Source organism: Botryllus schlosseri, chromosome 3, assembly GCF_051294905.1.
Source record: "Botryllus schlosseri isolate E-star chromosome 3, Bs_hap1, whole genome shotgun sequence".
NCBI lineage: Eukaryota > Metazoa > Chordata > Ascidiacea > Stolidobranchia > Styelidae > Botryllus > Botryllus schlosseri.
The window spans coordinates 9521246-9547713 of NC_137238.1; the positions used below are offsets into that span (position 1 = coordinate 9521246).

The 26468-nt window shown below is 39.9% G+C and overlaps 4 protein-coding genes across 8 annotated transcripts in view; 1 reads left to right on the plus strand and 3 right to left on the minus strand.

Moving 5' to 3' along the window:
* LOC145434827 (uncharacterized) overlaps nt 1–26468 on the plus strand; it is a 50169-nt gene that overhangs the window by 19921 nt on the left and 3780 nt on the right. For both annotated transcript variants that reach the window (XM_080312053.1, XM_080312054.1), the window contains 4 exons: nt 735–841; nt 2291–2384; nt 6710–6900; nt 11331–11465. In XM_080312053.1, coding sequence (XP_080168179.1) covers nt 735–841; nt 2291–2384; nt 6710–6900; nt 11331–11465 — 527 coding nt within the window. The remainder of the gene's footprint in view (nt 1–734; nt 842–2290; nt 2385–6709; nt 6901–11330; nt 11466–26468) is intronic.
* Nucleotides 12227–16354, minus strand: LOC145434864 (uncharacterized). Its single transcript, XM_080312110.1, has 4 exons — nt 16057–16354; nt 15645–15787; nt 13992–14071; nt 12227–12634 (listed from the first exon to the last, which is right to left on the minus strand). Exons 1-3 carry the CDS (start codon nt 16345–16347, stop codon nt 14023–14025), a joined length of 483 nt encoding a protein of 160 aa, XP_080168236.1. The 5' UTR covers nt 16348–16354; the 3' UTR covers nt 12227–12634; nt 13992–14022.
* Nucleotides 18192–23440, minus strand: LOC145434859 (uncharacterized). Its single transcript, XM_080312104.1, has 5 exons — nt 23378–23440; nt 23103–23308; nt 22443–22602; nt 21747–21853; nt 18192–19077 (listed from the first exon to the last, which is right to left on the minus strand). The coding sequence occupies exons 1-5, from the start codon at nt 23394–23396 to the stop codon at nt 19000–19002; spliced, it is 570 nt and encodes a 189-aa protein (XP_080168230.1). The 5' UTR covers nt 23397–23440; the 3' UTR covers nt 18192–18999.
* On the minus strand, nt 23446–26198 carry LOC145434848 (uncharacterized). 4 transcript variants are annotated; one of them, XM_080312084.1, is made up of 4 exons: nt 25341–26198; nt 24195–24265; nt 23994–24134; nt 23446–23831 (listed from the first exon to the last, which is right to left on the minus strand). In XM_080312084.1, exons 1-4 carry the CDS (start codon nt 25976–25978, stop codon nt 23710–23712), a joined length of 972 nt encoding a protein of 323 aa, XP_080168210.1. In that variant the 5' UTR covers nt 25979–26198; the 3' UTR covers nt 23446–23709. The 4 variants fall into 4 exon arrangements, with proteins under 4 accessions (XP_080168210.1, XP_080168212.1, XP_080168209.1 ...); XM_080312086.1 differs by lacking the exon at nt 25341–26198 and adding an exon at nt 24382–24543 and having other exon boundaries at nt 24195–24315; XM_080312083.1 differs by having other exon boundaries at nt 23994–24265.

The following is a 26468-nucleotide window of genomic DNA, read 5'->3' on the forward strand; positions in this document are numbered from 1 at the left end:
ACGATACCAACGTAAAATGCACGAACATAACAACTTATACATAGCCTGCGTTGTCGTTGTTTGTTGTCAGTGGTGCCACTCCTAGTGTTTTTACACTAGATCTATTAGTGTATTTTGACTTGACCGAGCGTCCTAGTGTATTATTTTCTTCCGAAATTCGGCAAATCTAGTGTCTTATGTTACTGAAAAAATATTTGTACATGAGGATGCCATTTTATTGTGCTTCGAATAATTTATACCGTTACTTGAAGAGATAGTAATTATTATCCGTCTCGACTTGCCCATTTAGCACAATAGCGACCAGTCCTACATACATATATTGTAGAATGTGGAATTGCAACGGCTATCAGCGTGCAAAAAAAGCTCTCTATACCCGTTGCTGTTATTCACATGTTGGATCTCTTTATCAGGTACGTTACGTGCGTGCGTGTTTGTTTGTTTGTTTGTGTGTGTGTGTGTGTGTGGGGGGGGTCCGTGCCTCACCAGCCATGAACCTCACCGCACGTCACTGACCTGCGTATAGGTATACCAACCCATACACCTACAAAACAAAGTATAATGATCAAGGAACAAGTACTTTAGCATGAATAATAAATTAGTGAAGTATCGGCTTAACGTAAGAGGCATCAAGTGGATTGAGCAGGCACAACTTGAACTATGACTTCAAGTAAAGCACTCAGTGACATGGCAATTTTGGTTTATTGTGATAATAATTTAGGTATCTTTTTTTACAGCTTGTGGAGAGAGTCCTGGTTTGAGCAAACGCATGATAAATGCAAAAATAAAAGATGGTCAAATTACAAAACTAGGAGAGGCTCCTTTTGTTGCCATGTTGCACAAGGTTCGTATAGATTACTCTGTGCGCTGTTAATTTCGAAATCAATGCTTTCGGGCCGATGTATGTGTGACGCAAGATAGACCTATTACTGTTCAACTGCGCATATCAAGTATGTGTTTCGAGCAGGACACGAAGGTCTGAGCATTAGAACAAAGTCCGAAAGTAAACGGTAATCTGTGAAAACGCTATTCTCTAAAATATTTCAAAAGTAAAGAGACTGTCTCGGCTTGAAAATCAATTGGATTAGAATGGTAGGCGGGCTAAACTGAAATTCTTGTGTAAGTAATGGACAAGTGTAAGAATCTCATTTGTGTTCTCGCAGTATGCAAAGATACTCTTGAACTGATCTGGAGATTGAAGTCGCATGGTAGAATAAGCAGTGTCTGTAGAATGTAGGTAGGTAGCAGTGTTGGGATCAAGTCATACCTTCGAGTCATTGCAGATTTTGACTGGAGTCAAGTCAAGTCACTCGTTTTTTGGAGGTGACTCGAGTCAAGTCGTGATAAGTCAAGTCAAGTCACGAGTCAAGTCACAATTCAAGTCAAATTGAATTTTCGACGTATGAGTGATGATTCAAAGTCAATACATTTTGCTAGCTGTGTGAAAGACGGAATAATTAATCATTTATCCTAATCAAATAACGAATATCTAGTTAATTATACATGCAAAAAGACGGCGTATCCTTCACGCACGCGTATAACTGCTAATAAAGTACGCGAGAAACTGTACAGCTACATACTACAGTTAGTTCTTATCAGCCAAAATATAGGACCTAATACGAAGCTTCGAGAAGTTGAAACAAATTGATATGGTACAATACCCTACACTACCCATCTACACATCCGTGAGAATATTATAGCACACAATATATTCGTTCGATTTAAATCATACAAGAGGATTGGTGAATATGAGCACTGGGCAACGTAAGCATTGACTCGTCTAAGAAACAGAGACACATTGTTATTTAGATTAATTTTATACTTTGCGGTCCATGTATTTGTGATCTAACAATTGAGGAACCTTGTAACGTACAATCAGTGAATGACTGGTTGTTCTCACAAGTGACACCGGCGTATCTCGAACAATCCGAACATACACAAGAGACAGCGATTTATTCGACACCGCTTACTTAATGACTTGAAATTGACTCGTAAAGTTTGCTCAGAGTCACGATTCAATGCACATTTTTAAAGCTCCGACTCAAGTCAAGTCAAGTCATACGAAAAAGTTGACTCGAGTCTAACTTGAGTCAAGTCATGACTCAAGTCATCCCAACACTGGTAGGTAGTCACATTACAAGGGGTCAACTTTTGATGGAATCATCAGAGCACAGACGACAACATGTGTGTTCGTTTGGATGCTTCTGGCTTTCGCTTGAGAGCACTTGTTCGCACGTTGTGCAAGGTCCATGCTTTGACCACGTATTGTTTTAAAGTTTTGCAATTCATACAGGAGATCAAAAAAACAAATCTTGGCTCAGGAGTATTCTGCGGTGGAGCTCTCATCACTACGAGACATGTGATCACAGCAGCCCACTGCTTCCAAAGTAGGTGATGTCAGTTGAATTTTCTATTTACTAAGATGTAGATAGCTTGACTCAGGACGCAGTTTAAATAACTTCAATTAGATAGCATGCAGTCATACTTATCAACCCCGTCGTGCTACAGTATACAACACAATACCATCGGTGATTCTGTTCTTTTCATTCGCGCAAGACTGAATGTCCAATATGTGATAAACGGCTCACAATGCGATATACTGAACAGATAGAAAGTTATTGAAAGGATTATGACTGGCCAACCATTCTAACATCAACATTATGGGCCACATATATGTGTTCGGTATACCACAAACTTTCAAGAGTATACTTATGTCTTTCGACATGCGGAGATTATTCATTGGTACGTTCCACAGCTGTAACAGCGATGTGTTGCGAGTTCGAGTCCGACTGATGTTGACCCTAGAATCCCCAACTAAGTCGGAGGTTTATCCAGGCTCGTCATCCTTATGTCATAAACGCTTGCGCCTGTAGTCGGGTTTGACTCTTAGCTTTTTGTAAAAACAGTCCCGTAAAACCATTGTGACGCACACATAAAGTAGACCAGTGGTTCTCAACCTTTTTTGCTTCGCGGACCCCCTTTTGACCGTCACGGACCCTCGCGGACCCCCTCAAGTTTTAGTTCAATTTTAGCTCTATTATGGTGCAAACTTCATCTGTCTTGTGCAAATATGAACTGTAAGGCTTGTGATAGACAGCAAAATAACAATTTTTCTTGAAGATAACATCATACTATTTATGTAGAAATTGGCGGACTTCTATTATTTCAAAGCTAATTCTGCTGCTGTATTACTTGAAGTACGTGGTCGTGTATTGAAAATTCGCGTCTTCGTTTTGATATGAACGAGGAGTGCCGAAAACCATTTCCGCAAAGATAGATGGAAGCTAATGCAATATTAACGCATAACGCTTACGGCGATACTTTTGGTGTGATTGCAACATTTATGGCAGCAAAATGAAGAAACAAATATTTTATGAACATATCACGTCCAGCATCTAGTGCAGGGACGGGCAACATACGGACCGCGGGCCGGATTCGGCCCGCAGAGAGTTTCTACCGTAAAAGTGAAATCCTAATCTAAAAGTCTAAACAAATTTTATGCTCCAAAGAATGGATCCACGTTTTCCAACCAGAGAAAGACTGTCATGAAACGACTTGTTCTGTTCGGGTTTACATATATATTCACGAGCAAACATTTTCGACCATGAACAACTGAACATTAACAAGACAAGGCTGCATACTAATATAACTGGTGATATGACTTTCAGGGTTGGAGCGTAATGCTTTGATAGCAACGAAACATTCCTTGTTCATACAAAATCAGCCTTGTCGATAGGGCATCCGCAATAAGAATGCACCAAATCTGATAGCCGAGCTTTAACAGCAGGTATATCATTGTCCGATTTATGACGAGTGTCAGCCGAAAATATTCGGGTCCATTTCAATATGAATACATTATTCAATTGTATATTAAAGTTCCGTACCTCCAAGAAGCTGTTCCTTGCATTGGGACAAATTATGGAAATACTTCCGAAATTTTTATTTCAAACGGCTGTTCACTAATTTGATGAGACTGACAACGTCAAATCGAGAAGGTTTCACAGACATTACGATTTTTTCTACAAACCGCAACAAAACGTCTCTAAACAGAAATATGTTTGTGTCAGCAGGTTATTGGAAAATTGGCAATGAAAATGAGTTTCCATACTACGATAGTCCATGTCAGACGATTATTATGATGATATGAGTCATGAGGTTTTAGCAGTTGTGGTGCGAAACTGCCTCAAGCTTTCTCAAATTAAAACATAAAATAAAAATTAGGTTATCAACTATTTAAAAAAATTAGAGGTCTCGCGGACCCCCTTGAAATTGCTTCGCGGACCCCTAGGGGGACCCCTAGGTTGAGAGCCGCTGAAGTAGACCATGAACTTTCTAATACGACACCATGCGGAAACATACGTTCTAAACTTCTCTAAACCAATAAAAATGATAGGATTTACTTCTCCAATTAAAAGACAAGCGTCCAAATATTTTCATTGTGGAAATGAGATATAAAATTCTAACATATTTCTGGACCGGCAGGCACCTTTCCACGGACCGGCACTTGAGAAGCACCCTTATAAGCCCCTCTAAGGGTTGAAACAACTGTTGCATTGTGCCTTCTATCCAATGCAACACGTAGAGTCGTAGACAAACGCATTTGCGGTGGCGTGAGCGACTCGGTAAACATATCTGATTATTTGTTTGTATTGTGATATTTATGGGGATTTGCGACTACAATGGTCATTTATACGAGGCCCATATTCTGTATTGGGATTCCATATCTGCCGATTTGTGACACGAACTAGATTTTTATAAGACACGGCCCGACTCCAACCCGTAACCTATTGATTGGTGTTACAGCTGTGGATCATACCACCACGCTATCTCGCCACTTTGGACTGAGGTCAACATTTTGTCACAATTAAGGTTTTTAAAGTCTAAAAATGTCAAAATTTCGATTTTTTAAGTCAAAGTCTTCCGTTCGTTAGGTTAAAAAATCGCCTACTTATCATGAATTCAAACCGATTTTGTGGGGAGACCGGGGACAATTGTAACACTTTTTGTATTTTCCAACATTACGCGTTTTTCTCGTGGAAATTTCACTTCCAAAGTTTTATATAAAGAAGCTAACAACTCGATAGTTGATACAAAAACTAAATTGGAACTCAATCAATTCTGGGTCGCAAAAATCGCTGCTCAAATGTTACAATCGCCCCGTACCCAGGGGCAATTGTACCACCTTTGCGGGGCAATTGTAACAGTGTTATTTATAACTAAACACAAACGAAATGAACAACGAAAACGGAAGCACAAATTGTAATATTGCATGAAACTAAAGCAAGAGACGTTTGAACGCTTCCAGGCTACGCCCCATCGCATTTATGGCATCTGAATGCAATATCATCCTTCGTGTCTTGTTCAAGCTTAAAGTGTACAAGAGGCACATTCATTTCATCATCTCCCTACACATATTCGGCCTCTTCTACCAAGGTTCTGTTGTTCAACGTGCATAATGGGTTGATCATTCGGTCACCTGCGAAGGTGCGAAACCGACCTGGCTAACATATCTTGGTTGAATGGGCCGATGATAGTATAGCAAAACGAGGAGGCAACATTGTGTGGCGTAAAAGCTATAATGGTATTCTTCTGTGCTGTACAAAATTAAAATAAATTGTTCACATCAAATATCAAAATGTAAGTGGGCCATGATCAAAGTCAGAGGACGAGAATTCAGTCATGACCATTGCAGTTCGACACACCAAAAGTCGATCAACATGAGAAAGGGTGGTTGAATCACGAAAATAACCTAACCGTCAGATTCACATCACCACTATTGTATGGCCGTTTCGACAGATGATCATGTTAGAATTGGTATCGCAAGGTAGTATCTGTTCTGGTGAACTTCTGGCTGTTGCGAGATTATTCTGCAGTAGATGAATGGTAATACCAACATATGAACAAAGACATTCAGAATTGATAACATATTGTAACGGGGCAAAAGTAACAGAGTGTTACGATTGCCCCTGACACGCTCGACCGCATGATTAGTGTCTCAGTATAGTACCTTCCCGGCGATGCAAGTCCTATTCTTTTCATCATCACGGTAGACTATAGTAACATTGTTCCAGCTACAAATATTACGTTGTAACTACTGGAGGTACTATTCGTCTAGACAAATTATACCAGACCAGAAAAACTTTACTCAAGGGTCAAAAATTTCGTTTTTTGCAAATTATTCCGGGGTTTCGCATCGTAGCTCAACGTAACTCCAGGTATAATAGGAGAGATAACTACTGCATGCGCACTTAAAATATCAAGCTGATTTCTCCATCCTACTAGCGGTGAGGTCGATTGTTACATTTGCCCCTAGTTAGATTTGTCCCCGGTCTCCCCTACTACAAAGGTTAGCACATTTTCACTATAAAGTCACATTGCAGTAACGATTTTCTACGTGTCTCGCTCATTGGCGATAGTACTCAACACAATGACTTAGAAGGCAATTCAACAAATATTACATACATATTCAAATTAAAAGTATCGCGCTGATGCCGTCGCGACGTAAAATTATACCCTTCGCGACCCTTGTTTGGGTCGCCACCCATACTTTGAGAGCCCCTCCTATATATGTGTTACTTCATTGGTACTGAGACACCATACTGGCGTCAGAGTTTACAGTCCAGTAACATAGAGATCTTATCTATGTATCAACTATTCTTGACCGTTGTCACCAAGTCGCACCAAAAGAGCTGATGCATATCTGCTTCCGTAGGTATCTCACCAAAGGAAACAGCGGTATACGTGGGAAAGTATGTGGCGGATGTCGGTGAAAGAGAAAGGATGCAGCAGTCATCTATTGCCAAAAGCGTGTTCGTGCATCCAGATTACATTCCGGAGACCCTGCATGCTGACTATGCGATACTTACCATCGAAAACGAATTTTATTTTTCTTCATTTGTAAAGGTGTGAACACTGAACATGAGATTTCCGTCGTTTGTAACTACTAGGCCCTGCAACTGTTATGGTCAGCTCGCTTCGAATCACTTTTACCAATTGTTAATGCGTGGCAGACAACCCATGGTGCGTGACTGAGTAGCATGCCAAGTAAACCAGTCCTATCTAGATACATATTAAGCGCAGATTTTGACCCGACTCAAATTGTGATACCCGAAAATGTTGAAATCCTTGTCATTGTTCATTAAGGCTTGATTGAGTTGTTGTTATGTTATTGCTAATGGCGATTCAACTACATCGGTCATTTTACACCGGGGATGTATCCTGTATCATTATTCCATAACGGAAAACTTTTAGCACTACCCATGCACTTTCTTATTAGGATTTCGTAAGACACTGCGTATGCGGATCTCATGAAGATGAGGAGCCCATACACCCCCGCAATCTATAGGCTAATATATACCAGTGTTGGGATCAAGTCACTGCCTTCGAGTCACAAGTCATCTCGACTCAATTCACAAGTTGACTCGAGTCAAGTCAATAGATTTTCGAAGGTGACTCGAGTCAACTCAAGTCTTTCAAATTATGCAGGGTCATAGTTATCAGCCAAAATACAGTATGGAATACCAAACCGCAAATAGGTGAAAAAATTGATACAATGCAATACACTAGGCATCACCAACACATTCATGATATACCATTTAGACCTGCTATATGGTTCATGAGTAATATAAACGTATAAAAATATTCGTTCGATTTAAATCATACAAGAGTGTTATATGAAACTCGGCAGTGGGAGAAGTTTATAAATAAGAGATACTTTGCTATTAGATTAATGTACGACTAGTTTACGACGACGTAAGCTGTAAGACAGTGGTTCTCAACCTTTTTGCCTTCGCGGACCACTTTTGGACCACCACGGACCCCTACGGTTCCCTCAAGTTTTCGTTTAAAATTAGTTCAATTATCGAGCTACCGCCACCTGTCTCATGCAAATATTGATAGTAGGCTAGTGATTAACAGCCACAAAAGGACTTTTCTTGCCCGACCGAGATCGACTCCAGAATTCCTACTTAAGTGCTGATGGTTATCTAAGGCTAAGCTCCTCCTCGCCATCCAACCCACGTAGGCGGTGTCTCACAGAAAGCCTAGACGTGTCTCGGGCTATAAATCGGTAGATTAGGAATAAAAATAAGGAATATCGGACAGGTGTAAATGACCATAGTAGTCCACAAACACCATGATACCACAAACAAAAAACAACTTTTTTGAAGATAACATCACACCAGATTTAGAAATTGGGTAGACTTTCATTCTTTCTAAAAGAATTTTGCAGCTGCATTCATTTTCTTGAAAATCCGCGTCTTCGGTTGGATATGAACGGGGGTCGAAAATCCATTTCTACAAAGATATAATGGTGGCGAATGTAATAGGCTATTAACGGGTAACGCTTCGGACGACAGATTTTGGTGTGAGTTTTTAATGAACATATCTCGTCCAGCCTAGTCATTTTCATCTAGCATCTAATCCTGAAGTTATTTAGTGGTTATACAACAAGAGAAAATGGATTTCGTGGCGTGGTTTCAATTAGTTCTTTGGGACTCCAAATCCAAAATACTATCTTCAACATTTCATTTTTCCTCGAACCCTAAAATCGTCTCCAAACATGAACATGTTTTGCATCGGCAGGCTATTGGTAATTTGACAATTAAAATGAGTTTGCACAGTCGAATATGTCATCTCAGACGACCATTTCAATGATGTGAGTCCTAAAGTTTTAGCGAATATGAAGCGAAACTGTCGCATGCTTTTCCTAATTATAAAAAAACATCATAAAAATTAAGTTTTCAGGCACTTCACAAATGTAGAGGCTTCGCGGACCCTCTGAAAATGCTTCGCGGACCCCCGGTTGAGAACCACTGCTGTAAGATGATCACTGCGTTTGCGGTCTTTAATTATGACATAACAATGGCGGCTCAGTGAAACACAAAATAATTGAGCGATTGGTTGCATGCTCTCAGAAATCACATCAGCGTATCGTTACAATCCAAACTTATACAAGATACAGCAATTTAGCCGACAACGATTACTTGGTGACTTGAAATTGGCTCATAAGTTTTGCTTGGAGTCACGAGTTAATCCACAATTCTGAAACGTCGAGTTAAGTCAAGTCAAGTGATTTCTGCAAAGTGACTCGAGTCAAGTCATGTCATACCAACAATTTGACTCGAGTCTGACGTGAGTCAAGTCATGACTCGAGTCATCTCATCACTGATATATCCTGCCGTCGACCTCGAAGACGGAACCAGCTTGTGCACCATACCACTACCAAACTCGTCCCTATAGTTCCGTTGTCAAATTGGTCGTTTCTTTTCTCTTCAAGAGATTCTTTTATTCATTACAAAATTGATACTTCAACTGTCAATGCTTACCGCAAAATATGTTGTAAGAGAGATAAAAATAAAACCAACTTGAATATTTCAACTATTCCCGTTACTTTGGTCAGTTAGTCGTCTTTGTGAAAGAATGATGTAAGAGAGAAATGTTAGGTAATTCAGTACAATAGTTATCACCATAATTAGTTGCATGCAAATATATTTTTCAACGTCTAGTCACAAACCATGGAGGATTGAGAAACCGTGATCCTCACAATGCGCCTATCTATAAAGCGGGTATCATATAGGGATGGTGTGAACCTCTGAAAGGTTCTGGTTCGTGTGAACGCGAACCTTTTTGAAAGGTTCTGTGTGAACACGAACGTGAACCTCATGACGTCACGTGACGTCATATTACTAATTCCAACCCTATCTTTCAATGAAGTGATAGCCTATATTAATGTACAGTTGTACACGATACATAGCGACGACTCGGGCCACATCATTCCACAATGCCGAAGTATGTTGGCGTTTTAAACGTCGCTAAATGTATCAATCAATCAATCAATCAGGTTTATTAATATTTTCATCGTTTCAAAACATCACAAGACTGCGATACAATGAAAAGATAGGAAGGTGTCGAAACAACTTGGAGTAGCCTTTGAGATCAGACACCCACCTCAGCCTAGGCGAAGTAAAGAAGAGGCATGCACACTGAATGAAAAGTAATGCAGAGAATATAAGACGCAAGCGACAAAATGGGGTGGCATGTGGCGGAGGGCGAGGTCGATGTTAGGTCGTGGTCCGGTAATCCTGAAGACTGGCTAGTATTGATTTAGAAGAAATTGCTTGTATTTCGACTTGAATGCGGACATGCTCGACGACTGTCGGATAGTCGGCGAGATGCTGTTCCACAATTGGGGTCCGGCATACTCGATAGAGCAATGCGTTTTCTTGTATTCAGTCCTGATCATATGGTAGTTGTTCTTCGTTGACGCGCGTGTGCTGTACTTGTGCGCTTTTATCTCCGAGGTGAAGTAGTCCTTGAAATCTGAGGGACATTGACCGCAATGGAACTGATACATAAACTTGGCAATTTCTAGCTTCCTCATATCTTCTAAGTTTAGAACACCAAATCTTTTGAGAAGCGATTTATCAGTTGCACAACTGAGGCAATCAAAGAATATGATACTCCTATAAAATCAATGTCTTCCGTCGCTTTGCCAACAATTTCGATGAGGAGTTACCAGGGAATATAAGCTTACGCCTTAACGGTCTAGGCCAGACCGGATAATGTATTCGGCGTCTGAGTATCGCTACATTGATATTAGGCTGAGTGTAAAACGGGTTTCTATACTTGCTACCGATATTACCCCATTAACAAGTTATACCGCAGTAGCCAACACCTCAATCACAAAGGTTTGGTTTTAATGATGCAGTAAAGATATGAAGTCAAGATTGACCCCGTACGCCTGCTTGATTTTTTTGCATCAGAAAACGATATCAATCTCATTGATTGGTTGAATAAGCATCATTCGCTGACTATGTATTTCGCTCAAGACGTTGTGTGATTGCGGGTCAAACTCACAGCAGAGAGTCACTAAATATTCATAAACGGAAAGCTGGATATTTCGAGCAAACTTTTGTAACAAAGCAAGTAAAACTTTCGAGATTGTCAAGGTGCATGCTCGTTTAGTGTTGATTTTTAATGCTGCCAGCGCCATGCATAGAGTGGCCCGCAGTTGAAATGCAATAATTTTCAACCAAAGATGTTATAATGAAGTGAAAATTGTAATATATGAAAAAGGTTCACAGTGCAGAACCTACCAAGGTTCTGTTGTGAACGCGAACCTCTAAATTTCCGAGGTTCACACACAGAACGCAAACGTGAACCTCACGTTCACACCATCCCTAGATGATTCGGCCCGGCTCAACCGAATGCTATTTGCATTTGAGGAATAATCGGCGCATCACTAATATCTTTACTTCACATCGATTAACTTTGCGGCAAATCAAATAGTTTTTAGGCGTTTTCTATTACAAACATATATTTTATTCTTTTAGCCGATATGCATTGCTAAACCTGATAATCGCAACGACGAAATTACGCCAGACTCTCCTCCTGGGAAGACAAAGTATGGCGTTGTCTACGGCTGGGGTATCACGAATAACGGCTTTGGAGCCGATCAGCTGCGTGACGTATGTTATAATTTACTGTTCCTTCGTTTTGAGTTAAATCAATGCATCGTGGCTTATTTCTGCGCACTCCCCCCCTTATACGAACGTTTTTTTCATCGTCATTTCGCTTAATCGCCAATCCACTTTGGCGTTCTGTCATGATGATGACGGGATTTTTAATTACCTAATCATGTCACCGTGACTTGATACTAAAATTATGGCGGGGAGTAAGTTTAGATCAGCGCAAACACAGATTGCAGTGTTACAATTTCAATCCGCAAGTGTAAGAGAAACAAGCGGTATCAAAAGATGCAATACGCTATGGGCATGCATATATTGAAAATCTGCTAGTACTTCACGGGTATTTGCCACCGATTAGTAATGTTGTTTACTACTCTGGCATTGTCCTGGACGTCGATCTGCCATAACGGAGCCCCCCGCCATTTCAAGAAAACCATGAATGGAATTCCGTCATGTCGCCTGTATAGGCAGCGCGCAGTATCCTACGTCTTCGATATATTGTGATTCTATTACATGTCGGTAAATGTCTAATTGTGATTGAGGATATATTTGATATCATCATTTAGGTGTTTATATATGTATTGTCATTTGTAAGTTACATGTTGATGTGATTTAAACAAGAATAGCTAAATCAATGAATCTGTATATTTAAAAGCTCACTGTTCTGACGAATATCGGTAAATGCGGATATTCGACCTATTTTTGAAACAGGCTCGCCTGGTGTAGACTATTGCGTCTGAAAAGTACTGTTCACTGTAAAAAATAATGATGGGTGTACCCATTGTCTAGACCTGGTCCCACCTGAGTCATGTCGACATGGAAAATGTCCATGACAACTTGTCGACATCCATGTAGACCTGTTGACATCCATGTTCCTACCCATGTCCTAATAATGATTAAAATTGACCTTTCACCTCGACCAATGTAAACATAATCTGTGGTTAGATGTATTTGGCTGTATTTGACATCTGGAATGTTTGCAAGAAAATCTGCGACAAAGTTCCATGAACTTGCTGACGGTGGCGCAAACTTGATATTCAAACCCCAATATGACGCCAATGCATATGATGGAAACACATTATTCCAGCGACAGATTCCCCATCGAAAAGGATTGTCCACTTTTTCTGAAGAGTATCGAACTTCATCGTCGGGCAGACATTCTTCGGATCCTATATTGAATATGAACGTCATTACCATTCATGCAATATTCAATAAGGCACACGAGTTGATAGAATATATATCAATAGTCTCCAAGGTAGTTTAAAGTTGTATTCATCACAGCCAGTTAAGATGACAAAAATCAATTTGCACCTCATTACATTAATTGACCTAGTCTACGAATTGGCTCGGTATATCCAAAATCTACTTCTTGACAATATCAAGTATGCACCGTATTTCATTCCTTTACCTATGCATCACTATACTATTTGATGCTACGATTATCCAATTTTTATTAAATGCATGAACTAATCCAAGGACTGGCAGTACATCCAGGATTTGAATGCTCGTATGTTGGTGGCGGAGTTCAACATTGGTGATTGCGACCCGGCCAAAGGTTGTTTGTATATTTTCTGGGAATTCCGAAAACAGAATACTCACTTTTTGAAATCCGCAAGTAAAATTAAACTAGGACTAATCAATCACCTTCTAGAATTCAAAACTAGAATTGAAACTAAAACTACTCAATTTCCAAAAACCACAAATATAACTATAACTTATTTACAACTATATCTAAAACTTTTAAAAATTCGATAGAACCAGTACTAACAACCTATTAAAATCAGGAACTTACAAACTAAATCACAACTAACAATATCAGTGGTTTTTGACTGTTTTTCCCCGAAAGCAATGGCGCATGACACTAAACTCACATGGTTTGTAGTAGGGCTGGGCAAAATGATTCGAGCACTCGAATCTGATGTGAGTAGAGTATTATTATTATTATTGTAGTATTGTCGTGGGGTATTATTAGTAGGGCTGGGCAGTGAGCATAATGATTCGATTACTCGAATCTGAATCGAGTAATAATTTTAATGATTCGAGTCGAGTAGTAAAAGACCATTTTTTCGAGTACTAAAATTATACACGCTTCTCGCTACTCAAAGTTATTTTATCAACTAGAATTGTGGTTTCGATACTATTTTCCATTGTGGAAGCCGTGAAACTTTGATTGACCTATCGGAGCATACGAAACATATAGTACAAAGCTACGACCGTTACAGGAAAAACATTTCCGAAGTCATGATCCTCCCCCAACATTGCAAGAAAATGCAATGAAATCGGTAGGGTCGAAAAATACCCAAGTATTTTTAATGGGATAGATAAGGCATTACATTCGCTGTGGTGGGACAAAATGTACATATTTTAACTTTGACATATTAGATTTTGTTGTGACGTCAAAATTAGTGATACTCGAATACTCGACTCGAAGCATAATACGTGATTCAGAATCGAATCGCTCAGGCACTCGATTTTGCCCAGCCCTAATTATTAGGAAACCCGTTTTGGCCATTATCAAGAACTCACCTTATTCACAATCAGGAAGCTGTCAAAGCGTTCATTGCAAATGGTGGGGATGACGACCATCCAGTCCATTGTCTGACCACCTGAATGAGAAGTGCCAGAAATCAGCTCAAGAGAAACACTTCGGGAAAAAAAAAACTTTTTTAAAATTAAATGAATGCAGTTACTGTTTGTGTAGTGTGAACTGCAAACATATGTGTGGCAAAAACTACGCAAATTTCAACATCGCCTTAGGGACCAGACAGTTTTTAAAATCCGCAACTTGAAATACCCTATTTTTATATATCCTACCAAGAAGTAATGACCTTTAAAATCCCCAACGAACTCAGCCCTGGGCAAAGTGTGGCCCGCTATTTGAACAGTACGCGTGTCCGTTCAAAACATAAAACCTACTTTTGAATATTGCTGCGTGGAATAAAACCACGAGCTGGGTGAACTGAGCTGGAACGGAACTTGATTTACTTTGGAGCCTGCTGAATGACATATCGCGATTACACAGCCTTCCATATAGTTTGGTTCAAACCATACCTGCCATTGTCACATTACGCATTACGCGGTCTGTGCTTCGTATTCTTTCGTGATAGGCTACGTTTTGCATTACCTATGATTTCGTAAAACAAGTTAATCAGTGCTGCTCGTTTTTACTATGAGACCTCATCATCCGTAAAGGATAAACAGGCCTATCATAAAAAGAACGTCAAAAGCTGAAATGCAAAAAGGTATGGATCACTAACCACAGGGCCGCAACTGCCGCACACCAGACGCCTCAAATGAAGGGGGCCCCGAGCTAGAAGGACTAAAAATTATTATGTAAATAGACATAAATTATATAATTTATGAAATTTCATTCAAAATGTCTTCCCTCGATTTATCGTGACTAGATGTCTTGATAGTAATATGGGTACCCCTCTACCCGCAAAACAGCTAATTTATAGAGATCAGCATTTCAACGTCGGTTGTTAGCGCGTCATGACACACCAAGACATTGACGTTTCGGCTAACATGCGACTCTGCGAAGTGTGCTGCGAAAAAGCTCCACGGCGAGGAAACCTTGACCAAAAGTACCGCAACATGTTGGCCTAAACCGCTATATATATGTCGATTTCACCAAGTCGCAACTGTTTGGATAGAAGCGATCAAGACAATAAGCTTTGTAGCAATGTTCCCTCTAAGCTGCGCACGTACGCAAATGCGCAGTGCTGATACGGTCTCTGCGCATAGAAAATTTAAGTTGCGCACAAATATTCCGAAGTGATGACCTATTTTTTAGTCGTAACGCAATGTTTTCCAAGGGTCTGCGCAGTGAGTTGGTGAGTGTGCGCAGAATTGTGAAAAATTAGAGGGAACATTGCTTTGTAGTATCCCAAATTCCTTTTACTGTCTTAATATAAAAACCTGGACTAAAGAGAATTCAAAATGTATCATGTTTAACATTATTTTAAATTATGAGGGAGAATAAATGTGATGACATGCTTTTCAGTTATTGAGCGCCTACTACATTTTTACGTGCACAACTGCGGAGCTGGAACAAGAATTACTCACTACCCGAAATCCGTAACTAAAACTAGAACTAATCATTTTTCACAATCCGCAACTAGGACTACTCAACAGATACTGACCGTCAACTAACTAACTTTGTAAAAGTCTGTTACTTACCCATAACTTTTTGTACTTCTATCAGAATTTCTTGCGGTTGCAGGAGACTGAGTGCAGAGCTCCAAGTCTTCCAAAATCTTCGAGGTCAAGTCAACTTCCATACAGGCTTGATTCAGCCAACATATTTTCATTTCTTCCAAAATCTGAACATTGTGACAGATTTACATCATAGCTAATTAATTAAGTTAGTCTACAGTAGCCTTCAGTACTATCAGTAGTCTCAATCTAAGCACGAGTCGGGATTGTGGTCGAGGATATGTCACAACTATCGCAAATCATTTCACCAACATATATAGTTTGTTTTGTAATATCCTAGCATTCTGCAAAATGAACTCTTTGCGGATTTGTTGCCAAGTCGCAGGTTGACTCGATAATGGCAATGTTGTGTTTGAAACCACTGCGTTATACCTACCAAGTGACGAAGTGAGCACGGGTAAAAACTGGGTACATCTCCAATCTCCATCAGTACTCTTGTTGATATTCCCTTTGCGACACTGTCACGGCGTGATTTGAAAGTTCTTCTCATTCTATCTTGCAGCATCTCTTCATCTGGCACCCTCTTTTTCCACTCTGCTCTTATTTCCTTTTGATGCTCGTCGGCGCTAAGTTTGTCTTCGGAAAGGTAGATGTGTTGAATTTGCAAACAGCTTTCTCTGCACAATAATAGAAGAGTGACGATAATACTTGGCTTAGCCATGGACATATCTCTTCAGCACAAAAATAGCAACGTGCTTGTAAGAAATCGATTCCAAGGTTGAAATTGAAGGGGCACCACTCAAAATATGATGTGGTCTCTCAAGAAATTATCCATAAAAAACTCCAATTATCGTAAATCCAATTACCCTGAATATATAATTATTTTACTGCATTTTGATTTAATACAGTGTTCAGTATAACGAGTAGATTTAATTTCCTAACTTGATAACACGACTAAGCCGTTTTTTTATCTGGACACTACAGTGAAAATGTGACGTTAGTCAAAATAACCCCATGGGTTATCACCAAAACCAGAGACAATTTGAAAAAACCAAGGTCATATTCGGAATCATTGTCCTTCGTAACTCCGAAAGGACTCTTCCAATATGTGTTAAGGGTGTAATCCCAGTATAGTAGCCTACCAATTCATGTGTGGTAATAATTACTTACTTTCATCGTCAAGATTAGTCGTATTACTGCTTTATCTTGCACGAGGCAAATGCTTCTTCGTAATATAGAAGTTGAATATACTGTCCCCGATATTACTCCAAAAATACAGTTCTCACAGTTTCAGCTATCTCAGATCTGTGATCCACTGTAATCACTCGTTTATGATCTCCATAAGTCACCAGCAGCCTCATTTTCAATGTCACAAATATCACAGGAGTAATAATACAAACAACTGCAGTAGGCGTATGTATATATCTGTAAAATACAAAGTTACATCAGTTCCATATGTTTCTAGGGTTTTCAAATCTTGAATCATCAAAGGCTCGAGCATAGCATGATATCCCATATTTTTCACAGCTGAAGTTTTTTCAATCACCTCATAGGATGAATATTCCTCCAGTTGGATAAATACTTCACTTCAACATTGCCCAGTACGGTACAAAATAAAAGCAAGTGAGCTTGTGTAACGTCTAGAACGCCTAACGCATTACCAACTTCCACATGATCTACAACTACATACAAATGGATACGCAGTAAACTTTGATCACTATTTGTAGCCGTTCGGCAGTTCTCGCCATATATCTGACTTAATACGGCTAAGTTGCTTCATATGTTCGACTATACCCAGTAACGCATTGCAGATTCGGCGGATATATTACAACGAAGGCAGGCACAATAAATACATCAATACTTACAATCCAATCCAATCCAATCCAATGCTTAATACAGCAACAAGCCATAAACTTTGCAACTTTGACAAAGACAACCAAAGGGGCCTGGCTGCCCATCCAATAAGTCGCTGCTGAAGAGATTCGGCGTCCTAAACATAGAAGATATGCGGAAACTAGAAATCGCCAAGTTTATGTATAAGTTTCACTGCGGTCGTTGCCCCGAATATTTCAATGACTTCTTTACCTCTGAATCAAAAGCGCACAAGTACAACACACGCGCGTCCACGTCGTCCAAATATCATATGATCGACCGAAAAGATCATCGCTCCATCAAATATGCCGGACCTGATGTGTGGAACAGTATCCCGCCGGCCATCCGACAGTCGACGAGCATGTCCAGTGTCCACATTCAAGTCGAAATACAAGGAATTACCCAGCAAACACTAGTACAGGCCAGGAATGTAGAAAGGCCGTTTTTATTAGGGCGTGTCGGGAATGTAAAAAGACCCTGCCTTGTCGACTCGTTTCAACGTACTTCTAACGCTCTGCAAGACCGTATTAAATAGATCTTTTCAACGTACTTGTAACGCTCTGCAAGACCGTATTAAATAGATCTTTTCAACGTACTTTAAACACTCTGCAAGTGCCGGTTTATTACGGCGTGGCGAGCATGTAAAAATACCCTGCCTTGTCGACTGCACAACGGTACATAATCCCTCGTTCCAACGTAATTCTTTGCTCCGCAGCAGAGATGAGCATGGATTAGGATTAGGTTTTGAAAAAACAGGATTTGTGAAATTTTGGCGGATTCGGATTGGATTTGACATTTTTTTCTGAACGGATTAGGATTTGGATTTATCTATTTTCTGGGAGATTGAAATGTCGTGTGGCGAATGGCGACAAACTTTATTCGGATCAGTTATTAATGTACTTATGGTTACTAGGTTATCTTGAATCAAGTGAATCGTTGGTTGTGAAAGAAAATTTTCGAATCCCTCCATTGCATAAAATAATTTTTTTTCTGAATTTCCAGTTGGAATCGGATTAGGATTGGACATGGACTTGAATATGAAAAAGTTATGGATTAGGATTTGGAGGTTCGGATTTGGATTAGGATATAGAAATTTCAAATCCGCTCATCTCTGCTGCGCAGGACTGTCAGCACTAGCGGCATAACTGATCTCGGGAACACATAAATCACAGCTTTATATGGCTCTTATTGAATATAATACGAAAAAACTTCCAAAACAATAAATTTTCATGTCAGCTTAAAAACGGTTGCCCGACATATGAGCATGCGACACAATGGAAAACGACAGTTCAGAATGGAACACATCAGCATGCGTCACTTCAGCATGCGACTGTATAACCCAAAAACGTACCCTAACCCGAAACATAGCCTAACCTAACCTAACCCTAACCCAACCCTAAATCCAACCCTAACCTACCCCTAACCCGTAATTTAACCCACATGCTCATGTGCCGCATGCCGAAGTCTCGCATGCTGTAATGTCGCATGCTCATATGTCCACGGACCCTTAAAAACACATCACTTCTTCGTCTTGATCGTCGTCTGACGATAAGGTGTTATTTCTTTTTCTTTTTTTAGCAACCTCCTGTAAAGACAGAAATATCGATTAGCTGTCGCATTAATTCAAATCCAGGGCATAGCAATTTTTTGAGGAGAGGGCAGAAAAATGGTTGATGGGGAAATGTGAAGATATGAAGAAAAAAATAGAGTGAAAAAACTGTGGTCTTAGGCTCGTAACTGGGTGATTAACACAACTTCAACGGTGATCTTTTTACCCACAGACATACCGTTATGGAAGATCAGTGCTCCTCTACTTCCGCGCAAAGCACATTTTTTTAAGATAATGGTCAATAATATTGATACTTTCACTGATCCGTGGGCAATGGGCACCCAACAGGATGGATCGAAAGCCCCACGTCATTGCCATGTAGGCACACCGTGTATCTCTTGCGGCACTAAGCGCAAAAAAAACAGACATCACACAAATAGATATACAATTCTGTACATCATGCGTACTATTTACGTCTATTTATATTTTTATCGAGAGGCGGGTACTCAACGATAAAAAAATACCGAAACTAAATGCGACACTGTAAAGCCCACAAAACCTGTAAAACTAGCAGGGTTTTGCGGGTGGCACACATAACAATACCAACAAAAGCAAGGCATATTCAGGTAATGTGTGTATGTTTTACAATATCATTCCTTCATGGTAAAAGTGTTTTGGTCTTCTAATTATACCTTTATCCATTGTTTTGTCACCGATTGGAAAACTCCGAGTGCCAAAATTTCTGACTTGATGTACCAAGACTATAAAGACACTCTAGCACAGTGGTTCTCAACCTTTTTGAACTCGCGGACCGGTAAAATTTCAAAAAATAGTCTGCGGACTGGTGGACATTTAAAAATTGAATAAACCCGAAATGCAACTACGATAAAAGCATGCAACCATGTTTTGCAAGATTGCTGCTAGAGAGTGATATTTTGAGGGTTTTATTTGTGTTCATGACGGCATTCATGGAAATCTGCAGTAGTGTGTCTAAGGCCATGGATTAACCGACTACATCAGGGGTTTTAACCTTTATATGGTCGCGACCTCAAGACACCTAATTCCGATTCGAAAATGTTCCGTTTGGCGTGCTGACTACAAAAAATGTAATAGTGCAGAAAAAGTAATTATGCAATTATGGACGTGTCAATCTCCTTCTCCGTCCAAGACTATAGCAATATATCGTTGTTTTGGAACGATTTCTATCGATATCGAAGTGAAGTTCCGGTAGTCGAGTAATGCTGCGTGAAATTCTGCGTCGCGCGAAGAGCAGACAACAATCTATAAGTTGCTCGGCCGCGCTCAGCGACTTTGTTTGTTCTGTTAACTCAGTGGTTCTCAAACTTTTTCGAAAACATCACGAAACGGTCCCTTGGCAATCTTTTGTATGACTCACGGTCCCTTACCAAATTAACACAGAACACCCAAAAACGGTGGTCTTGGTCGTCATAGGGCGATCAACTTAATTTCTGGGGAAAGAATTCCTCCGACCCCGCTTACCGAGCCGAATTTGCTAACGGCATACGCGAGACTTAATGATTTTTTTCTATCGGCTTAGTAAGCACCAACCAGCGGTATGAAAATCAGATTACAGTTATTTTGTTTTCGCGTGAATCGCGAAGTTTTCTACGAGTAAATTTTGTCAATATTACAGTAATTAATTTGATGTTGTTATTTCGTGTCCCCAGGTAATGATTGTGGCTACTCAAATATTATTGGAGTCGCTCACACGTACCCGACAAAACTGAAGGAAAATCATTTTTAAATTCTCATTTTAACACTGAAAGTATTGTTTTCCTCCGCGGGTCGCATTTGTACCGCGTGCGGCTTGGATTAGGACTAGTCGGTGACGACTATTCCGGTGCCTGAACACATCAATATCGAAGTTTCCGGCCAACATACCGCCAGTGATGTGATCTTTTTGCCAGCGCACTTCTCGTGAAGTCGCGTATTGGCCAAAACGCTCTATGTCTTGGTGTGTCCTGGCGAGGAAACGGTCAACGCCGCAATGCTGATAATGCAGCCGCTCTTTACGTGTCCCTAGATTGAAGTATTTCAAAGGCCTTAAGCGATGCTCTCATAATTGAGAATGCAGGAAGATTCTTCAGATTTCAATTCTGTAAATTCATGCGTATTTTGTTCCGGGGCGGTTATACGCGCAATTAAATCGAGAAATACATATAGTTCAGTATTATACACATTCAGTATTAAAGGTGATATGTTGCTTGTTTCGTCAATTAAAAAGCCTTCAACTTATTGTATTTTGCAATTGAAGTTTTAAATTACAAAATGTCTGTCGGACCGGCGGTTGAGAACCACTGCTCTAGCAAACAATCTCAATTCCCAATGATTTGCTGGTTTTGCGTACAGATATTTGGGTTCCTTTCATCAATAATTATCCATTCCATGATTTCTTGGGGCCATGAATCCCTATTTGGAATCGAATACCGAGACAATGGTCTCACAATTACATCGTCGACATAGCCGACATACTCGACATATGTCTGCGACATCTGTCACACAGTCGACTTATAGCTGCAACAAAGTCCAAATAGCTCCGACATATCTGTTACATAGTCGACATAGCCGATATAGCCGCTACATAGCTGCGACATAGTCGATATAGCCGACATGCACAAAATAGACGGACCCCTATAATAGTGCTTCAGCGTACACCGTACGGCGTACATACATAAAAATCCTACCTTCCATCGGCATCCCCCTTTCTGACTTGGGAAGTGCCGCAGTGCTTCCCCGATAACATGAATGTAATCTTTTTCATTTGCCCCAACGTGAATCCTTTTGCAAGCTCCTAAAATGATTTTTGGAAGCGTTGACATCAAAAATGTTAAATTATAACATCAACTCTTTTGGCTTACGACAAAGGCAAACTACCAGAATGCCTATTAGGGCTCTTCAAAAATGATTTACGGTTTGGTAAACCGCCTATGACATCTTACCGAGGAAGATCCTATCGTAAAACACCAGAACGTCTTGTTAACCAAATTGCTATACGACATATAAAACACATTCTATATAAACCATGACAAGGAATCTGGTGGATCCATTCGCGGAAGCCAGTTCAATTCCAGCCAGTAACCGCTTTGCTACAGGAAAAGTAAGTTTCTATTTATTATATAAAAATAAATAATAAAAAATTTGAAAATTTTCTGTTCACCGCATGAAAGTGTTAGGCTGTCTATAGAAACGATGCTCACCAAATTTGGTTCAATTCTAACCAGTGGAAGCGGAGTTATTGCCGTCGAAAAATTTGGATTTTAATAAAATAGTATTTACGGTGAGCACAACTATAATAAATAAACAAAGAATCGGTCACCGTAAATACTATTTTATTCAAATCCAAATTTTTCCACGGCAGCATTATCATGAATGTCCCTTACTATATATGATCTTGTTTAAATTGAGGTTGATAAAAGCGTCTTTCCCGTTCTTTCCAACTCTGCTATATTGACTCCAGACACCAGCACAGGCGACTTTCTTCATCATGGTTCTTGCCGACTGTCCAATACTGTCGCCGCCTACGGTACTGAGTGCAAATAGCTGAAGTGTCAATATAGGAACAGAATTAGTCGACCGTTCATGACCTTCCGCGTTCAGAGAACAGTTGTATCTTAGCATCTTTGCGATAGATGCTAAAACAGTGGTTCCCAACGTGGGCGAATTGGCGGTCTAGGGTGGCGAAAATGGACAAAGGATGCGACAGGGGGCGAAAATAGCGAAGGGGGCGATAGGTGGGCAATTACGCGTCAAAACGGCTGACCTTTTTTTTAGTCAACCCATGGAAATTTAGTTGCAAAAGTGTCAAATTCGACATCGAGCCGAAAAGTTGACCTTTTTTTTAGTCAACCGGCCGGTGATTACAGTTTGTATGCCCATTATTCGGTACACAAAATTTGGGGGTGACGATCGGTGTTGAGCTTGAAAAGGGGGCGATGGGTCGAAAAAGGTTGGGAACCACTGTGCTAAAAATGATCCAAGTATTACGATCGACAACTTTGACTAACTGAATTTCTAAAAATAATAAAACACATTCAACATACCACATCTCTTGCAAAGGCTGTGTTTTCATGCAGTCTGTCATCGAATTTCTTTAAATCGTGTTTTGTGGCGAGTGGCTCTGGTATTACATCTTCTAGGATCAGTTCCGTTCTCTTTTTATCACTTTTCCCTCTCAAGCTCTGCCTAATCTCCATCACGATAGGCTCTAGTGTCTCCAATGTCGCCTTCATTTGTTGCATGGTATCAACTGAAATCCAAGATCAATGATATCTGCTTGACCCGGTTGAAATCAACTGAGTATCTCAGAAATACATACTGATCGTAGCAGATGCCATACTGTCTCCGCCAAATGAATAAGAATCGGGCTTTCGTGAACCGTGACTGGTACAAAAACAATATTTTTCAAATGTTTGAAAATGTGATTATTTTCCTGTAACAAGCGTGAATAATGCAATAGTAAATTACATTTCAACGATGTTTGTGGAAAGCCTGTCTGCAAGGTCCCGTCAAATATGGCCTACGGTAATTGGAAATTATACATTGAATATCCCTATTATTGATGCTGCGGCCCGCGGCGTCATAAAAAAACTAGGAAATTGGCCCGCGAGCACATTTGAGTTTGAGACCTGTGGTTTAGTGTTATCACACTCACAATATACACTCACCAATCTGAGCAATCACAGTGGTATGATCGTCACCAGAAGACGTCTTCGGATTCGTGTTTGGTGACTCTTTAGTGGATTGAGTACGCAGTGTCGAGCTTTCCTCATCTATTGCAAGAGTTATTTTTTTAATTTCCGTTAGAATGTTGTGAATGGCTATTTTACGAACCAACAGATAGGAAGCTCCCATTGGAAACAAAATAAAAGTTACTAATCAATTATTTCAAAACTGGTTAAAATAACTAGCAGTTAATCAATGTTTGTGCATACCGTAGGATGATTCCTCTGACAATTCAGAGAATTTTTTTGGCGGCGGTCTTTCTCTCACGTTTTCAGTTTCTGAGGAAGCCGATTCCACGTTACTAGTATATTCTGATCTCGATAATCTTTGCAGTGCAACTTGCCAGTCCTCTGAAGATATTTTACAAGTTTTGAGTCTTGAAATTACATGAAACATTTCTCTGACCAAACCTGTTTCGTCTCCTAATATCTTGATGATATACAATGGCCAAGTGTTGTCCAGCTTGGGAGGCACCCCTTTCCTAGCGCGCTCCGTTGCGTTCTTTCGCGGAAAATAGCAGTGCAGCTTTTCCTGAATTCACAATACATCATGTTAGTTTAACTTCACATGTCATCAGAACACAATGACTGAACATACATCAATTACCACTTTCCAGGTGGTATGGATAATTGCACATGAGCGGCTTTTTGTGAATTCAGCAATGGCATAGGAAGTTTGAGTCATTGCATGTGCTTTTTCCTATACACCTATGAAACATGTGTTCATTAAAATATTATTAGGAAATACAAAAGCAGTCACAAAAACATAATTTTCCGCACGAAAAGCCAAAATACGGTATCATTTTACAAGATATTTATGGCGAGGAGTGAGCCGCGCTATAAGTCGACAGGTACGGAATCATAAGTAGCGACCTGAGGTAAAATGACCAGAAGTCAAACCACAATGAACACCACAAACAAACAATTATCTTCAAAGCCTATGTCACATCTACAGCCTATGACGCACGCCGTAAACATTGAGGCACATGAATTTAGCTCCTACTTGAAAGCAGAAAAACAAGTGTTAAACCGTTCATATCAACTCAAACTGCTGGAAAGTTCATGTAAAATAGCTAAAAAAATAATCTTATTGTGACCATATTCTATCAATATGGCCCTGCTAGCCAAATTTTCAGGGCTAACATGAACAAGCTTGCTGCGTTTTGTTTCAACAATTACACCGCCGATCAGTTTAGAGGAGCATGGTGCCAAGAAAAGTGGACTCGGTGATGGAAAAATACGGCACAACAACCGTTGCTCATGATTTTTGCCCAAAATTTCTTTAACTTCTGCACATGAGCCGTCTTTTAGTATGTATGCATTATCAGGCCTCCGCTTGGATAATGAATCTTGACTAGGAAAAATGTCACTGTTGTCTTTGAATTTCATTTCGCTATAGCGCTTAACGATTTGAGTTAAGGGACTTTTGCCAGACCTAACAAGCTTTTTTAACTCTCCCAAGTAGTTCTCAAATTTAAAAGCGGAACAGGTTTCTAGGCCGTTGAAGGCATTTGCATCCTTTGCCAGATGAAGGAGCATATGAACATTGTAAACGACGAACCAAGCACCATACAATTTATTACACAGCAGAGAATGGGCCAAAGTGTGACTTTCGAGCTTTTGAACAATGGGATCCCATCTATATTTAGTGCCAATTTTAAAGTATCTGTTGAATCTGTTGCACTTGCTGGAAAGCTATTTATTACCTTCTTCAGTTCTTTATGTAAACCGAGATTGTAATACTGCATTGACGATTTGTAATCAAGATCCACACTTCTGAGACTTGATTGCAATGTTCTTGCGGTTTTTGGCAAGTCCTTGAGAGCATCATTATTTCCTTTGAAATCCCTCATCAGACGAAGCAGTCGATCAGTAGATTTTTGAGTAATGTTACATTCAGATGTCCAAACCGCCAGTCTGTTTCTGAAAAGTAGTCCTTGATCTTCGTCGTCTGACATGTCATCAGCTTCGTCATCCGTGGATGATTGAGGAAGTGATTCGTCGGACTCCCTCATAGGTACTATAAAGCTTTCATTCGAACAACCTTCAGTACATTCTGGAGCAAAAGCATCTTCGTTAATGCTGTCCCCGGAACTATAGTCAGATCTTAACTGCACCGGGTCTGTCCCGGCTAACCGTTTAGCCTTTAGCCATTCCCTCTGATAATCTCTACGCTTTTGTCGTTTTTCCGACATGGATTAAAATAATAAATGACAGAGGTTTTCACACTTTATACTATATCACTGCACTCTATGCTGTAGGTGAAAAAATAATGACCATTATTCTCAATCGTGCGATAATCTTGTAATGGTACTCATTTCATAAATCATAATCTTGTCACTGGATTAGGGGTAGAATTGCACTCAAATTTCAAAATTTGCTCACTTAAGAATATAGAGGTGCAATCACCGCCAAGATGAAAATATGATAAAACTTGATAAAAAATCAGGATACCAGTATCAAGAAAGGTAACCTACAGATATGTTCTACAGATATATCTATGTGACTTTCACCTATAGAAAATTCCAGCATAAATAATATTCTGATAATGATAAATGCATGCATATCAGAGATGAGCACGGATTAGGATTAGGTTTTGAAAAAACAGGATTTGTGAAATTTTGTCGGATTTGGATTGGATTTGGATTAGACATTTTTTTCAGAACGGATTAGGATTTGGATTGG

Bases quoted from the DNA above. Each gene is read 5' to 3' on its own strand.
- LOC145434859 (XM_080312104.1), bottom strand. The intron at 21,854-22,442 runs GTAAGGGACATT...AAATCATTTTAG, and splicing joins TTTAAACAAGATCATATATA to GAGCTTGCAAAAGGATTCAC. The intron at 19,078-21,746 runs GTAGGATTTTTA...CTGTCTTTACAG, and splicing joins AAGGGGGATGCCGATGGAAG to GAGGTTGCTAAAAAAAGAAA.
- LOC145434848 (XM_080312083.1), bottom strand. From the start codon at position 25,978: ATGTCGGAAAAACGACAAAAGCGTAGAGATTATCAGAGGGAATGGCTA. The intron at 24,266-25,340 runs GTCGTTTACAAT...GGAGCGCGCTAG, and splicing joins AATTGTATGGTGCTTGGTTC to GAAAGGGGTGCCTCCCAAGC. The intron at 23,832-23,993 runs GTATGCACAAAC...CTCTTGCAATAG, and splicing joins GTCAGAGGAATCATCCTACG to ATGAGGAAAGCTCGACACTG.
- LOC145434864 (XM_080312110.1), bottom strand. From the start codon at position 16,347: ATGTCCATGGCTAAGCCAAGTATTATCGTCACTCTTCTATTATTGTGC. The intron at 15,788-16,056 runs GTAGGTATAACG...CACAATGTTCAG, and splicing joins CGTGCTCACTTCGTCACTTG to ATTTTGGAAGAAATGAAAAT. The intron at 14,072-15,644 runs GTAAGTAACAGA...CTTCTCATTCAG, and splicing joins AGAAGTACAAAAAGTTATGG to GTGGTCAGACAATGGACTGG.